The sequence below is a fragment of the Onychostoma macrolepis genome, chromosome 04, assembly GCF_012432095.1.
Source record: "Onychostoma macrolepis isolate SWU-2019 chromosome 04, ASM1243209v1, whole genome shotgun sequence".
Classification (NCBI taxonomy): domain Eukaryota; kingdom Metazoa; phylum Chordata; class Actinopteri; order Cypriniformes; family Cyprinidae; genus Onychostoma; species Onychostoma macrolepis.
Window position 1 is genome coordinate 16,370,752 of NC_081158.1, and position 17,964 is coordinate 16,388,715.

At 36.6% G+C, this 17,964-nt stretch overlaps 1 protein-coding gene across 2 annotated transcripts in view; it reads right to left on the reverse strand.

Annotated features, from left to right (window-relative positions):
- Window positions 1-17,964, reverse strand: part of tafa5a (TAFA chemokine like family member 5a) — a 121,699-nt gene that overhangs the window by 18,241 nt on the left and 85,494 nt on the right. For both annotated transcript variants that reach the window (XM_058772127.1, XM_058772128.1), the window contains exon 3: window positions 945-1,072. In XM_058772127.1, coding sequence (XP_058628110.1) covers window positions 945-1,072 — 128 coding nt within the window. The remainder of the gene's footprint in view (window positions 1-944; window positions 1,073-17,964) is intronic.

Consider the following 17,964-nt stretch of genomic DNA (forward strand, 5'->3'; position numbering starts at 1 on the left):
GGGGAAGGGTCCAGGGAAGGGGCGGAGTCCGGCGTCCGCACGCGCTCCCACTCTGGTCCGGGGCGCGAGGGCGGCGGCTTCATCATAGCGGCGGCTCTTACACGTCGTCCACGGCCTTTGGTAGGACTTGTACGGCCCGACATCCTGGTCCGACGGCCGTAATACGGGTGCGGCTTTCGTCCGGACCGCGGGTTCGGCAGCTCACGTCTTCGGTGGCGCGGAAGTCCCTCTACGCTCCCTTCCTGGACCCACGAGGACACCAGCGTGCATGCACGGGGGAAGAGACCGGTCTCTCGAGGAGAGGCGCGCTGGGCATTTAACAGCGGCGGTGATGAGGCTTCATTCAGTCCAGCTGTGCCTCATCACACGCCGCCAGCCCGCGTTGATCCCACGCCCCTCCTCTCATCCACCCACTCCAGTCGGGAGCCTGGTGAAGGGCGGCGAATAAGGGACGGGGTGGTGATGATGATGAGGGGGAGGGCCACCGACCCGTCACAATATATATGCCCAAATGAACTCATGGTGTTAATTTGGGCACACATATTCATGGTGCTATTAAGTACGAATGGTAAGCATTAAAAAATAAATAATAATAATATATATATATATATATATATATATATATATATATATATTATATACACACACACACACACACACACATATATAATGAGTTTATAACCTTTCATCAAAATATAACATGCACCACTTCTCAAGAGACTTTCCTTTACCACTGACTTCTACTGTGGAATGAAGAGCTCATTTTTCACAATCTAATCAATTCCCAATGGATAACAACCAGACCTACTCCATTTTTTTTCTTTCTTTTTTTATTATTGAAAATCCTGTTTCACTCTAAAATATTGTATGTGACATTACAGAATTGAAAAGAGCTGTAAACAGAGTGACATTTGATAGTGATTATGAGAATAAGTAAGTCTCACCGTTGTAGTTTTCACTCTGCCGCTGGGCTGTGTACAAGTCCAGCCTGATTTATTTACTAACAGGTCACAGCCTTCATCCTCTAGACAGGGCACCATGTCACACCACTGCTTGGTCTTCACGATACGAGCTGTGGATCAAGACCAGAGAAAAGGTTAAGATAATATGATCTGGAAGGCAAGTAGAAACGCAGAAACACACACACACACACACACACACAATACACCCCCCAAATATTTGTACACTTAAGAATGTATGAATGTGTTTGCATTAGATGACAAAATGTCAAACCAATTGGAATTTATTTTAAATACAGACAGCACAGGCACTCTTCTCAATAAAACATATTTCACAAAATAAAGTTTGTTAGGTTGGAAATGATAATCAACAATATAATCTGTTAAAATTTAAAACAAGAAGTGTAGTGACACTTTCTGCTTGATAAACAAACACGCCCATAATTAATGTGATGAACTAACTAAATGCTACCTGACATCACACAAAGACTAAAAATCACCTGCTGGTAATCATAATACACCAAATACAATGGCACTATAGCTGAACCTTTTTAGACTGAATGCACTACTTTCTATTGATACCATTTATAGTGAGTTAGCTACAAGCATGTGTCAGAAGATTTCACTTTTCACCCATCAGAGCTGTCTCCGCCTGTCAAGTATAAACGAGGTTACTGTAACACACTGAACTATTGTGTATGACATAACATGATGTATCCTCTACTCTTAGGAAAAAGACATCACCCTATGGAAGCCATTCAAAAGCATTCAAATTAGATTAAAAATTAAAGAAAAAGCATAAAGAGATTAAAGGTTTGTCACAGATTTCTCATGCAGATGTATGTTCATTATGGATGACATGGATGACCACTTTTATATAAAAGTAGGCCACTTTAACACACCTGCATTAGCATTAGTCCCTTGGGAGAGACAGTGACAGTTTCTATATATACTAAATGACATTACAATAGCCATTGCTATAGAAACTTATATTTCAAACTTTACATGCCCATTAAAATGTGTAATATAAGTGCAATATATTAAAACACATGCAACAGGTTTACATTGTAACTCAACCCATTCTCACTCCCAAGGCGTCAAAAACTGAAGCATGGTCAAACGCCTTTCGCGTCACTATGAAGACGCCAAAAGTGCCCCTAGGCGTCAGTATATGACAAAATAGGAACTCCATTGCTTTCAATTGCTTGCTTTATGCGTCAGGTCAAGACGCTTATGGAAAATGACAACGTTATCCTCCGTTGTTTTCAAGTTGTTTGTCTTAGTTTAATGTTTTGCATGCATTTGTAAAAAAATATAAATAATTTTATATACATTTATAATTTTATTGGAGCACCTAACCCCACCCCTACCCTAAACCTACACTTCTGAACAACATAAAACACGTAACAGGCAAATATAAGTGCAGTCACAGGTATTTACTGCAAAAACTGACCATAAACAAGCAGTATAAAAGCATTACAAACAAGTCGTGTTGCATTCCAAGTCTTCTGAAGCTATACAAAGTCTATATGCGAAGAACAGAGTAAAACACAAGGTTTTAATCGCTGAAAATGATCCCGCTCCGTTAACGTGCTCACATCTCATTCAAAAAGATACTACCGTCCCATAGCATGACGCAATTGGTCACGAGACACACAAGAGCCAATAGCCTGTCAGAACAGCAAAACGCAATCGGTCACGAGACACACAAGAGCCAATAGCATTTCACAACCAAGGCTGACTTAAGGCTTCTTCTGGCGGCATTTTTTGAATTCGCGCACAGAGTCAGACTGCAGCACACAGGATTAACGGCGGACGGAGACGGCGATCGCGTCTATTCCTCTCACAAATCAAATGTTTTGCCTCGGAAGACTTGGAATATTAATATTTTTGGAATAAATCTTCTGTTTTATTGACAAGTGGTAGGTTTAGGGGCAGGGGTTGGGTTATGTGCTCATAAATGTGTAAATAATGTAATATAAATAAAACTGTTGTGGCTGTTTACATTGAAAAATCACACCCCAACATATATGCAATAATGGCAATGTTATTACCCAATATATAATTTAATTATGACGATAAAATTCCCAGTATGGCGTCGGCATATTGACGCTAAGGGTTTCCTATTTAAAGCAATGGAGGACCCTGCAAGTCGAAAAATGGCGCTAAGGGGTACCTTGAGTGTCAAAAAGCGACGCCAAGTGGTCCTGACCAAGCTTCAATATGTGATGAGTTGGGTGTGAGAATGGGTTGTGTAACTTTACAAAACTGTTACAATGATCATGTCTCATATATTTTAGATCCCACAATAAGCAAAACCTGTCAGGTTTTAATTTTAGAAAAAATAAATTAATAAATAGTTATGTAATACCAGCATAATTAAAGTTGGATATGAATAGTCATGTCTGATATTTTACCTCCTGGAATAATGAATAAAAAAAAAATATAAACAATATATTAGTTATATAATAATTATATATGATGCAAATTAATAGATATGATATTTTGTTTAGTATTAGTAAAATATTAGTGAACATGCGGAAATCTCAACTTTCTCTCAAAATAGTTATGTTTGTTTGCATGCATGCAGTGTCAAAGTTGGATGATTATTCAGTTAAGTTGTTGTCCTGTATACCTTTTGATTGCCAGTATATTAAGACTTATATCATGTACAAACAAAATGTAATTGCCCACACTACAGATACCAGCATAAGTTATCTTCATACATTATAACAACATGCCAGCTCTATGTCTTGAAAGAAGAAATCATATATGTCAAGGAAGTATATTATAATGTCTGCTTTTCTACAGTGTTTTACTTTGTTTATTCTTATATGGCTGCTGATGTAATGCATCTCTGAGAGCAATATTTAGAGGCATAAAGAGAATTAGAGTAATCAGACCACAGGATAATTACCTGCCGATTTGCCTTTTTTTTTTTTTCTCAGGAGTCTTTTGTGAATTTCAGATGCCACAAGGAAACAAAAGGGGGCGCAATCAGGCCTAATTGCAGGTGTAATGGAGGAATACTGTGCATCTGTAATCAAGACAGCTGAGTGGCATTAAGACGTTTGCTTCGGTGTCACTCAAATCTTGCTATGGATAGGAGAGTTATCCTTTTACATATCTGCATTAGCATACATTACATCTGTAACAATCACACAGTACATTAGACTAACTAAAATCGTAAACATTCAACAAAAAGCAAATGGCAAGCGTCATCATGGCCAATAAACATTCAATGATTAAAAAATGAAGCACTAAGCAAAACACGATTCTACAATTTCAAGCAAAAATTAAAATTTGTGGAGTCTGTCCAGGTGCATGAGCCAGCATCAGCATCCGTCGTCGATGGCATATCAGTGGAGTTTGTTGGCATGAAATTAAGTCCCACCCACACCCCCGTCACAGATATGTGTACAAGAAGCTGGGTCTCAATAGAATAATGTATTATATGGATGATACAATGTTTCCTGGTCTACCATCTCCACTGGTCCCATCCAGTGCCAAGTCATTTTCCTCGTCTCTCTTTCAGTCTTGTTCCAAATCATCTTCCTCTTTGCTGGTTCAGAAAAAGTTCCATATCATCTTTGTGGTTGCTGGTTATGCCATGTTCCAAAATATTTTTGTCACTGCTATTTAAGTCCAGTCCCAAGTCATTTTCCTCACCATTGAGTCAAACCAGCACCAAGCTTCCTTCATTCTCCAGCGCTAAGTTGCCTTCATCACTATTGGTTCTGCCCTTCAAGTCTTATTCATCGAGGATATGCCCCATGTCCCTGTCCCTCCTTGTCCCACTTCCCCTGGCTAAGTCATCTCCAACTTAACCTCCGAGCCCTGAACTCCACCTCGGCCCTCCAACTCATCGGTTCTACCTTGGCTTAACTCTCCCTCAGCTGCACCATGGTCTGTCATCCCTCAGGCTCCATCTTTATCAACCACTGCTCTGGCTCCACCTTGGACTTCTGAGTCTTCAGCTGCACTCTGACCTTCCATGCCCTCTGTCTGCATGCCTGTGGTTCCACATTGGTCTGCCAGGCCTTCCGTGTCACCCTGAAGTCTACGTCTCATCAACTCTGCCTGGGTTTCCACTTTGCAGTTACTCTACTGGGTCGATCCTGGCTCCTCCTTTCTTTGGTTCCGCCATGGGCCTTTGTCCTAATGGCCATGCTCGTGGTCACTCCTTGGGTTCTCCCATCATTATCTCCTCCCTCTTTGGTGGCTCCTCATCCAACACCCTGCCCCTCCCCGCTCCCGCTTTTGGTGCTTGGGGGAGGGGGAGGTGTGAAGTGTATTTTTGTAATTATTGGTGTTTCTTGAAACTATCTATCATTCATTCTGTCTTTGGATCTAAACTACACAGCAACCTGTGACAATAGCTCAATGATAACAAGTATACTACTTATTTAAACTTTATTTTAATTACGTTTCACTTACTATTATTTAAAAAGACAGGCGGTATGCAGTGTATTCTACACAGAATTTAGTAACTGGTATTCCATCTCAAACATAGCCAGCACCTTAACTTGCATAGTTTTATTAAATACAAAATAAATGTTCTAATTATCTGAGATGAAAACTGCAAACCACTTTTTACATTGAAAATGCAAAGTTATCATTTCACGTGACAGCAATGTGACATACTATCATCTGGAATGCTTAATTGCTGCATAATGTTTTTTTTTTTTTTTTTTTTTAATAGCAAGCATATATTAAGTACACTGTATATTATGCACTATGCAGTATCTGAACAAAATCTCTGTTCTTGGATGTCAGTGCCTTAATTACAACATTACCTGGCCAGGAAACTCATGCAGAATTTATAAAGGAGCGCAGTGTGATCATTTTTATACGGTAATATGCCCTCCTAGGCAGTTTGATTCAGTGTTAGCACTGATTATTAATCCAGTTGTACATAAAAGGAAAGGAATCCACCCCATCCAGACTGAAATGATTATAAGAAACACGGTGCATGCAATCATAGTGCCTATAATCTAATGTTATACATCACTGACAAGCTAGTCTTGCCAGTTAATTTGAGCTACTGCAACATTTTAATCAATTTCATCCAGGGTCACAACTTCCGCAAGGGGCCGTTCAAACTTCCAGACACTTTCTGCCACTGCATAGTCTCTCTCCAGGTCTGAGTGGAAGGATTCAAGGACAACTCTATGTTATAAAATAAAAACAACCTGGATGTAATCTGCCTCTGGGATGGGGCTAGACGCACAGTTCATCTGGAGGCGATAAGAGAAGGTATAACATCATTACACCCACACTGGGACACTCATCTTGTTGAAATGCTTTATCACACTCACGTCAACAGCCAGGAACCCTGGGTAATAAATCTTACCTAATGCTGTAGAGAAGCAAGGTCTGGCAGGAGAGAGCAGATATACAAGAGGGCAAGAGCTTATCCAGATCTGATAGTAGCTATGCATTTTAAAATGTGTAGAATCTAGGTATAGCCATCTGATGTAACCGTAGTAAAAAAACAAAACAAAACAAAAAAAATTATCAGATGTATCATCTGAAAGGACTGATAATTATTAATTTGATTCATGATATGAATCTCTACAGTTCTGTTGTTCTAATTGAACACTGACAAGACATCTGGTTCTGTTTTGATCTGACTTTCTCTGACTTTTGATCTGACCTTCTCTCTTTTTTTTTTTTTTTTTCTGTGGGAACTTTGCTAGAAGGAATATTGTCACATAATATATTGTCCAAATATATTGATACAGTCTATAGGTCTTTTTAAAATGACATTTATGCTAAATGAAATCACAAAACATAACTGTAATATGGCAATTTTGAGCACTTAATTCACAACCTAATTTCTGGTTAATAAAGTTATTATTAACAGCTTATTTGACCCTGAATTAGATTTATAGTTTTATTCAAAGACACAGTGCCTTCATGCTCCAGTGGTCTGGTCCAGTCTTGGGTCCCTCAGTCTTGCTCTGGTGACAGGCATGCGCATGTTCCTCATGTCCCTGGCCGGGTGCCCATCCTCTCTGCTCTCGCGCATTAAAATTCGCAGCAGCACTGCTGCGCAGTAATGACAGCTCAAAGACCCTTTTAAGCAAATTTAGTGTGTCTTCATTTTTGCACAGGCGTTTCCAACACGGCATGCCATTGTCAGTTCACTATCCTCTCCTTGTGGGTCATTGCTTTGTTTTCTCTCTCTTTTTCTCTTAATCTGTTTTACCCTGTCCAAATCATAGGGTCAGGTTTATACTGGTTAGAACATCATAGTTTGATTGTATGTACAACATTTGGCTGCAAAGAACATCTTTCTCCACTGACATTGTAAGGCTAATTTTGTAAGGCTAATGTGTGTCAATGGAAAAATTAAGAAACCAGGCGCTAAGAGGACCATGCTAACCAGTTAAACCCTTGGTCACTAATCCCATCATGCCACAAATTGTTCAATGCCTCTAAAACCTAGCATCCTGTGGCCACTTTTAACAATACAATCAATTCCTCGTATATAAAACTCCTTCCCTACATATTTTCTTTTTCTTTTTTCTTATTGCACATTCTGTTCACTCACAAAAGGAAAATGTTACATTACAAAATAAAATAGGTTACAAATAAAGTCAAAGAGCCCACCGCCAAATCTCTGATATTCTCTGATATATTAAGTCTATGTCATTTATTTACTTATTTTATTGTCTGGAAGGTAAAAATATTAAGTCTGATTGCATAGAGAATTAATGAGCAATTTTCTGAATCCTTGCATTAGCAAACACCAGTAATTAGAAGGAGATGCGTAATTGTGTTTTGGATTTTGTCTTAAAATTGGACTACAATGTGGGTTGGATACAAAGCCTCGGATTCCTACTGGATTTAATATATATATATATTTTTAATTGAATATATTTTGAAGAATGCTGGTAGTCAAACTGTTTTGTTGTCATAACTATTCCATCCTTCCTACCCAACGCTAAATGATATTCTCTTCAAAAAAAAAAAAAAAAAAAAGCTGAAACCTCAAATGGAGATGCAGCATCTGTTGTTTAATCAACCTTTCTATGCATATTCACATTCATTTTTTGTTGAATAAAATGAGTTATTGTTTACAGACCCTCGTTCTGTACGGAGGGGACAGTGTATTTATCCTCACTGCTGTTTGGTAAATGCCAGGCTGAACCCTAATTGGCAGGCACATTTGGCACAACACTATTTGCCGAGACTGTCTGTCTGTTTGGTTGCGCTGTGGGGCCGTGTGGACCGGTGCTTGCAGCCCGGCATCTGCAAACCTCACCCTGAGTGATATCATGGACTCACAGATGCGTGCTGACATTTCCCCCCTGCAGCAGGAGTAGCTGCGAGCCAACAGTGGAAATGTCAACCCCTACATGGGCGACGCAGAAAGAAATCATTTAAAAGTCTGAAAGTACGAAGCATAATATCTATGAGGAAAGTAACTCCAGACTCCATTGTAAAGCTTTAATGCAAAAAAGTTATTTCTTAACAAAACTAAAAGTTTTAACCAAATTAAAACTCAAGTATACATACATACATATACATATATATATATATATATATATATATATATATATTGTTTTTGTTTTTCTTTGCTTTTTGGTTTTTAACAAAAACTTAACTACATGCATGTTGTGAAATGTATATTTTAAACAAGAGAAACAGAAAGAAAAATACTATTCTGTTTCTAAAAACAAGTGTTAATAACTTCTACAATTTTTATTTCTCTTGTTTAGATTATTATGAAACTGATTATTAAATGATTAAGTTTTTTTTTTTTTCTTTCTCTCTCTAGTGCAGTCTAATGATTATCTGCCCTAAGATGCTGACTATTTTACAGCTATATCCTGGATCAATTTACTTGTAGTAATTCAATATCAGCACCCTGCGGTAATGTTAGTGCAGCTATATGATCCCTGTTATAGGCTTGGTAGCACTGAAATTGTTTTAAAGGAGTCTGTTATTATTAAAGAAAAGTAATAATGTCTAGTTCATAAAAGTGCCCTGTGGCACACACAGTTTTTGCGTTATTAAAGTGAACAAACAGATATGTGCACCCATTAATACACATATTTGGACTGGAAACATTAATGCACATGCATTTCGTGACGGTGGACCTCTTTTTACTTATTTACATTACCTTATCCTTTTTTTCTTTTCTTTTCTTTTCTTTTCTTTTCTTTCAGTCATTATAAAAAAAAAAATGTTAAAAAAGTCAAATTTTAAAAAAAGAGAGAAAAAAATCTGTTCCACACTATGTTCTTTATAGAAATGTTTGTCCCATTCAAATTAATTTCCACACTGAAGCATCAAAATAAATGATAGGCTATTACTGGAAGCCTTACAGTATACAGTTTCACAAATAATGCAACAAGAAATAAGCATTTTAATGGAGTAAGAGTCTTTTTTTAAGTCTACATTTTGAATATATCCTATGTCTTCTTTTTTTTTTTTTTGTCCCATGGGCAGACAATTTTTAAATCTACCTTGTGACCCCATGTCCATGCACATTTCACAGCTCAATTCACACATTACTGAGGTGTAAACAGCACACATTCTCACATCTCCTGTATTGCAGAGCACTGATGGCTACACGCTTGCCTGAAGTACACATTTCCGGTGATATATTACTTCCTGATATGTTTGGCATGAAAGCCCTAAGAGATTAGTTGTATTATTTAAATTTACATTTGCACAAATATTTAGATCAGTAATTACTTATTATCTGCCTATGTTTGTTTACACTTATTCATGCCACTAGCAAAGTCCCAACTAGTGACAACTGCAAAGTATTCTGAAAGGAACTAACTAACCAAAACTAACCAAACTGCATTATTAAAATGGAGTGCTACTTTTAAGGAATATTTAACTGCATACAGTATTCATATATAAAATGTTATCTTTAATAAATGTTTTTCATTTGGAATATATTTATATCAATATTTATAGACTATTTTATTCACCTTTGTTGAGGCAAACACACAGTCTTCTAAAGGTCTCTATTAGGTGTCATGCTCTGCTTGTGTCCCACCTGCACTTCAAGTTCAGATAGATAAATTCTCAAGACAGAGAATGGACCGAACCGGTCTCGTATAGGCCCCTGTGGTCTTGACCCAGTTAAGATGTTCTGTGACTGATGACCTGGGCTCAGACTCACAGACAGGCTTTATTGAGACAATAAATGAGTGTGGCTTGTGGCTGTAGGGGAAGAGAGAGTATTATTTATGTATTTAGAGTAATGCTTTGCTAAGCTTCTCTGTCGGATCTACGCCTGCATAACTGCATCAGGGCACAATCCCTCTTCTTGAAAATGTGCTGAGCTTCCAGATCAGAATCTGCCCCTTAACTCTGACCTTATTCCCCTGACTTCTTTTTATTTCACTGTTAGGTTTAAAGGACCTTTCCCTGCTGAAAAGATTAACCCAAACAGCCTAAGGTGGCTTACTAGTCTTGTTGAGCTGGTTTTTAGTTGGTGTACTTGGCAAAATAAATTCACTTAAGAAGCAAAATCTATTTACACAAAATCTATAGCAAAAAATATATATATTTTGTAACATATACAAACATATACAAAAACATAAAATAAAAATACAATACACCCTATGGATGAAAAAGCTAGCTTGCAGCAACATTAAACACTATAGAACCGGTCGATTAATACATTACTTGACTTGTCAGGATCATAGCCCACAATCAAAAGTTAATCACCATAATTGGATATGCCCCACACACATAATGACATTTCATAATTATCTGTAGTGCCGATGAATCTGGGCACTTAGTGTTAAGCAAGCTAGCTAATGTCAGGCGATAATGAAACGGCTGGGAATTTTACCTCAACATTTAGGGAAATCAGTTTGAGTCGTAAAGGTTACTATAGTTATGCTGTAATGTTTGAGGCATTCCAGGCACCTCTTGTTCTGATAGATAACAAAAAGGTAACTGCTTAGATGTTTATTTGAGGATTGCTTCTTGGATGGGATTTAATTAATAACTATTTTAATAATAATAATAATAATAATAATAACACAGGCTTGACAGAACATTGTCTGAAATTTAGGAGAAAGAACGTGTAGTTTCAAACTTATTTAGGCCTGATGTAGCTTGAATAAGATTTCATATAATGTTTGAACATTATATGACAGATGGTGTAGATATATAAAATATAAATATGTATATTTGCAAAAAAATAAAAATAAACTAATAATAATAATAATTTTCCAGTGCTGTGCAGTACAAATAACTGATATCAAATCATTATTTTCTTTCTTTTTAAACCTATGAGGTTATTATACAGAGCTCAATGACAAGGATTTTTTTTTTTTACTGGCCCAAAGTTCTTGTATTTTAATAAACAAGGTTGTTATGACACCAACATTTTAGATACCAATAAAGTTTCACAATTCACAATATAACGTCACACTCTGCTTTTTAATAAACATAATTCAACATATAATACAGCCAAAATTTATAAATGACAAATAAACTCCACCTTCATGTAATGCTACACTGTTACACTCCTGCATATTTAAGGTTTGTGTTCTTTTAATTTGGTTTTATCGTGGTCATGTCTTTACAGGATACAAATTTGCAGAGCAGAGTTTACCAAACTTGAACTTCAAAATTCACATGGGCTTGCATTTCCTGTCTCCCGGATTCGCATGCATATGACTATAAATATATGCATGTGACTGTCCCTTAAGACATGACAGAGAACTTAATTCAGTACTTATGCTCTGTCTAGGCAGCTTTCTGTGCATGTGCTTGGGGTGTGTGTGTACAAAAACTAGTCTGTCACCAAATTGTGCCTTGCACTTGAATTGTTTAAAATCTTATTTTCAAATAGGCAAGGCTTGAAAATGCAAGTAATAAACTTTTGAAAAAGCAAACTCTTGCTGAGTCCTGTTATATAATACGCTGGATTTATAAACATCAGCACTGTTTGCCTGACACAATTATCATTGTACTATTACTGGCCACGGAAAGCTAGAATGTTTGTGTACAAGTGATCATGGAAACAATAATTGCTGGCAAACTTTTTTAATTATTTATTTTTCAATGAAAAATTCTCCATTCTCGAAAATATTATCTGGCACATCTGCTTCTGGCTCTCTAACGCTTTCAAAACTCAGCTATTTTTGGATGAGCATCTTAACCATAGCAAAACTGGCTCAACCAAGAGAGTGAGTTTGGGGTGTGGTTATCTGTTATTGGGTGGACCATCATGAGGTCTGTCGTGTACCATCTTGGCACTGCTCTCTAAATTGTAAACAACTAATCAATAGTTCATTTGTCAATGGAGTCTTAGGGAAAAGTTTTTCAGAGATCTACTTTTTCCAACCAGATGAGGCAATCAATTTGCCTTCCATTGAGACCCCTGTCTGAGAGATGGAAGTTAGATGTGTTTTTCTTTTTCTGTGTCCTTTCTCTCTTGCATTCTTTCACTCTCTCTCTCTCTCTGAGCTTTTGTAATGCTCTCTCCATATGGTAGAGTTATCTCTCTCTCTCTCTCTGGAGAGGTCTTCTGAAATACTCAGAGGAGAATGGAAGCATTTTCCGACTCTGTTCCACTCTGATGGCACTTTGTGTTTAAATGGAGAACAGAATGTTCCTGTCAGAGGCCCAACCCTTACTGGGACTGGCAGGTGTATTATACCTCTCGCTACAACGTCCCTGGACAAATTTAAAGGCAACTCAGCCATTTGCACAACGGCAGCTCCCTAGGTCATGTTTATCTTTTTGATTTTTTATGTTGTGCATTCCCAACCCACTCACACACATGCACTAAAGCAAATTCAGGGATTCAGGACTGATGCCACTTTTCAAATCTCTCATGCTTTCAATCTGACAAGTCAAGGTCATAGTGCTATTTTCTGGAAAGACAAACTAAAATAGTTGAATGTGCATCATGCTGACAAATGTTGGAGTAGCTGTTTAAAATCTGTGGCCTGCCAAGCTACTCATAGTTTATAGTAGATAGTAATCAACTGCTGGAACATCCACATGCAAATTTCCCCTTGTGATATTATGGATAAAATTTGCAATACACACATGCACCAGTGGGGCACCATAATCCACTGAACCGCATGTCTACACCGCAGTGACACAACAGTGAAAAAACACTTAGATACATTAAGTGCTAAGTTAAAACAAATAAAATAATAATAATAATAATATTGCATGTCTTTTTTCTCTGCTATTTAACTAAAAGTAGTGATGCCACTAATCTAACATTCTCCATATTATAGCTTTTACAATAATGGCCATTTTCTTTCCCTAATATGTAGCAATGTAGATTGACAAAATGTATCATTCTCACATTGTATTATGCTCACAGTTGTACCAAGTGAGTTAAGGCAATACATAAACATAGAAGAAAAAATATAACTTAAAACACATTTGTTTTGTTTCAGCAAATCAGTTTGTTAAAAAAAAAAAAAAATCACAAATTTATTTCAGTCATTACTTGTAAATTTTATTAAATATGGCTGTTTATTAATGTGTTGTCAATGCAGTTAGAAGCACATTATTTATTACTGTTTCATTGGTTGTATTTATTAAATGTAATTTCAAGTTAGAAGCTGCAACCAACTTGAAATCCTCAAACTTTTTGTGCCAGATGATCTGTTGTTGTTGTTGTTGCTTTTTGGCAGCAGCTATTCTACAATCTGGTTATTTTAGGGGAGCAAAAACAATACGTTTTCATCATATGAATTCATATGTAATTGTTACATAGTCTCATGAGATTGCATGGATCAAAATATCTCAGCAATAGTGGTTGAGTTAGTTATCTTCCAACACTGAAACTGACACAAATATTGCAATGTTTTAATGGCATCTGCTGTGCACAAATAAGTGTTTTGTTTTTTTTAATCAGTTTATTCCTGACCTTATTATTGTTACTTTAAGTGAAAAGATCATTAGTGTGGAAATCACTAGGAAATGTCTTCACTAAAGCTGCAGTGACAACTGGCTGCACTCCCTAAAGTCCAATCACCAGACCTAGCTCGGGGTTGCCTCGGCAACAGAACCGTACTTTCCGCAGAGCTGACATGAGCTCTTCCGCTCAAACGACTGCAAACTAAACACATGCAACAGTCACTACAATAGTGGAGTTTCAGGCTTCCCATACATTACAGAGGATTAAAAGCAACCTCCAGTGGGCCACAGAGACTGTGTTCACAATGTGTCAATGGAGGTGAGCTCCTTCAGGTCCTGCCTTTATGCCTCTATCAAATTCACTCTGCCATTTTTATATTATTCTGTGTAATGTTTCATAGTTTTAGTTTGCTTAGCAGGTTAGTTTGCAATTAAGAAGCTATGCATTGCCAATGTATTTGCTTTGAAAAAAAAAAAATCAATCAGTAAACCTTTTTTGTTTTGTTTTGCTTTTTCTTATTTTACATTACGTCCCAATCCAACATATAGCGAATATCTGTGTGTCATGGCCATTTTTGTCTAATACTTTTTATAGCTTTGGGCATGGTTCTCAAGGATGAGGATATGTAATGCAGCATGGTACACTGTACCAAGTCACAGATGCATTTGTGCCAAAAGTTTTTAGCTGTCAACAACAAAAAGATAATCCTTAATAATAATAATAATAATAATAAAACAACAACTTTATTTTGCTATTGAATTTGTGCATTATCATGGTTAGTTGTATTCTATTATTTGAATTTTGCATTGAATTCATCAGAACAGGACTTTTTTTTAAATTCATTTTTGGCTTTCAACACAGCCACATTACTGTGTATCATAAATTATGTCATTGTAATTTTTACACGCAAATTTGTCTTAATATCAACATTAAATGCTTTGTAAATTCTTTCACCACTGTGTACATAATCTTTTTCCCATGGTGCATTAAACAGCTAGAGAAAATGACAAGTAAAACAGGCCTTCTTAAAAATAAAAAAATTAAAAAGTGTGTAAAAGTGTGTAAAAAGTGACTTTCATGGCTGTGATCACACTGCACATTGCTATTATCCTGCGACCACGAAATCACGCTCATTAATATTAATGATAGTTGTAATTGTTACAGACGACTGGGGATGTACACTGGCTCCTGACAGCTGGAGCCTTCGGCAACACGTCACACACCATGGCACCAGGGTTCCTGATCTCCAACTAAGGGACATTTCTGCGTTTATTTTTAGGCAGAGGGAATATCTTGGCTGGGTAGAGGCAGAGAGGTATTAAAATAGGGCTAATTACTCGATGCTCGGTCAGTGTGCGGTTTACCGAGCTGTGACATTGTGGTGTGACAGTGTGTGAGTCTCAATCACTGAGGCAGAAAAAGCGGTCACTTTCTTATTCACAAAGATTAGCTCAGTCAAAAATCTACAAAGCTTTGGCTATACATCTACGGTACCTTGTTCTGGAACAATATGCAGTCAAATAAACCTTAGCTATGCTGTGCTTCATTTATTTAGGGAGAAACTTCTTGAGTGGATGTATTCAGGCTAAGTGCTCCATATATGGATATACAAGAGCGTTCATCGTCTCTTCCTCAACCCTGTCCTCTTCCTCAAGTTCACCTCGTACCTGACACTGACAGAGCACACTATTAAGTTAGCACACTAAGCACTGAGTTTGTTATTATAATGGTCCCCACTTTCAGCATCTAACTTAATGTAAAAAATGGGAGTCTGCCTTCAATATTAATCCAAACCTGATTTATGCCTTCTGTAGCATGCAGCGAGAGATGTCATTTGTATTCGTTTGTGTTTCCTTTTGGGGCATAGATTTGTTTCTTTTGCTCCTCTCGTATGCTTGTCACCTTGTAGTTGATATTGCCCAACAATGTTCCTTGGCAGAACATGCTTTCAAAGAATTGTCAGGTTAATTCAAACTGTGTTTTTAAGTCTCATAACAAAAAAAGTGTAAAAAAATAAATAAATAAATAAATAAGAGGTGTAATTCCAGTTCCAATTCAATATGTTCCATTTTGTTTTCAATATTTTCAGTGAAACAATATGTATTTAGTACTTTTGAATAAAGAGAAATCCTGAGAAAATCTATACACATTTAAACTAATTTCTGATTTCAGCAATTGCATTTTTCTTTTTTAATAATTGTGCAATTGTTTTCATGCTGTTTTTTAAACAGATAATAACTTCTTAAAGACAGTACTCCACTATTAAAAGATAGATCACTAATCACTAAAGAAGCATATTACTTCTTGACTCCAGTGGACTAACTGTAGCAACTAAATATTGCTAGAAATGTTTCATTTCTGGAACTCTTGTGACATACTCTGTTTTGCTTTTATGTACTGAAAACAAATAATTTCAGTTGCCACAATTTTCACAGCAAAGAACATTTTTTAAACTCTATGTAAAATGCATTTAGTAGCAGGCTTCTGCAACTTATTTCTTATCACATTCAAGCACACTTCTCAAGGCATAATAGTCAGGGCATTACAGTACAGAGCATCTCTGTCCATAACCTTATCATTTTTCCTTTGCATATCCCTGCCAGTTAAGCCTGCCCACCGCTCGTGACATATGAGATATGAAATGTTTAATACCACCTTGCCAGTGCATTAGAGGGTAGCATTCTCAGGAGCACGGCCACTCCATCCACCACCCATCTGGCAAACATCCTGTGCTACTATACCAACTGTCACCAATACAGCGTGACTTTATAGTTATTCATATCAGAATAGTCACAACACAACTGCAAACAGCTAACACCCAGCTAACACACACTGAATGTGCACTTGTAGTATCTGCAAAGGTCATTTAAAATAAATTTACACACACACACAGCAGAGTATAGAATTTAATATTATTTAATTAGTATTTATTAAATAAATTGCCACTTAAGTGTATTTAAAGAGAATAGTTTCACAGTAACGGTTTTACTTTCAACTACATATTACTACATATTACGTAACTATTAAGTTTTAATCAACTATTTGTCATGCTGCAAATTAGTATTTGATGCGTTGATCAACATACTAAAACACATGTAAATTATTTGATTATAATTTTACTTGTAGTGTGTTATTCAATGTTATAAAGTTAATATACTGTATTTTAAATGTATTAAATTGCAACTTCATTACAAATGTATAACTATAAATACATGACACTAAAATTACATTTTATATATACATACTTCAGTGGAACTACTTAAGAACTAAATGTAAACAATATAATTTGGCTGTAATTTAATTGTTATATATATATATATATATATATATATATACACACACATTTTATTTAATTGAAGTTTATTACAGTTTTATTTAACGCAATTTAGTGTCTGAAAACTACAGTTAGCTTGCACAAGTAAATTTTAAATAATACATAATATTACATAATACATTATAATACTTAAAAGTATTATAAGTATCGTAATACATTATAATACTTAAAAAGTGTACTATAGTATACAGTACTATTTCACAAAAGATCTTAAGGCATCAAATGGATATGCATTCCCTTTTAATGACAGGTAAAATGCTGAGATGTGAATAGAAATGCATACTTCAGTATATTCTTAAAGACGTGATGTAAGAGTCTCTTTCAGCTGAATGCGCTTCAGATGATTGCATCTTGCACAAGTATTGCTTTCAAATCAATACTCAGTAGTAAATAACACATGAGAAGCTGAAGGTACAGAAAATTGCATATTACATAAAAGGGAAGTGCATAGGTAAAGGACAATCAGAGGCTGTCAGCAAGAAGAAAAACACTGCTGCTGCTTTCAGAGCACCAAGAGCACTGAGATGTCCACTTTTGCCATAGCTCCTCTGCCTCCTGCTCTCTTTAGGTCCGTAGAAGAGTAATTTAAAAAAAAAAAAAAAACATGGCTCTTTACTGTAAAGGTCTGCCAGAGACAAGAAATCTCCAGTCCAATTAGAATCTCACTCTTCACATGAACAAATAGCAACATAGGCATGTCAGCAGGACCATCAGCCAAGTGTTTAGGTGTAGACTGGAGGTAGAACACAGCCCTTGGGAGCCATCATAACATAAGTACAAGTCAGAAAGGAGGAAAGGGT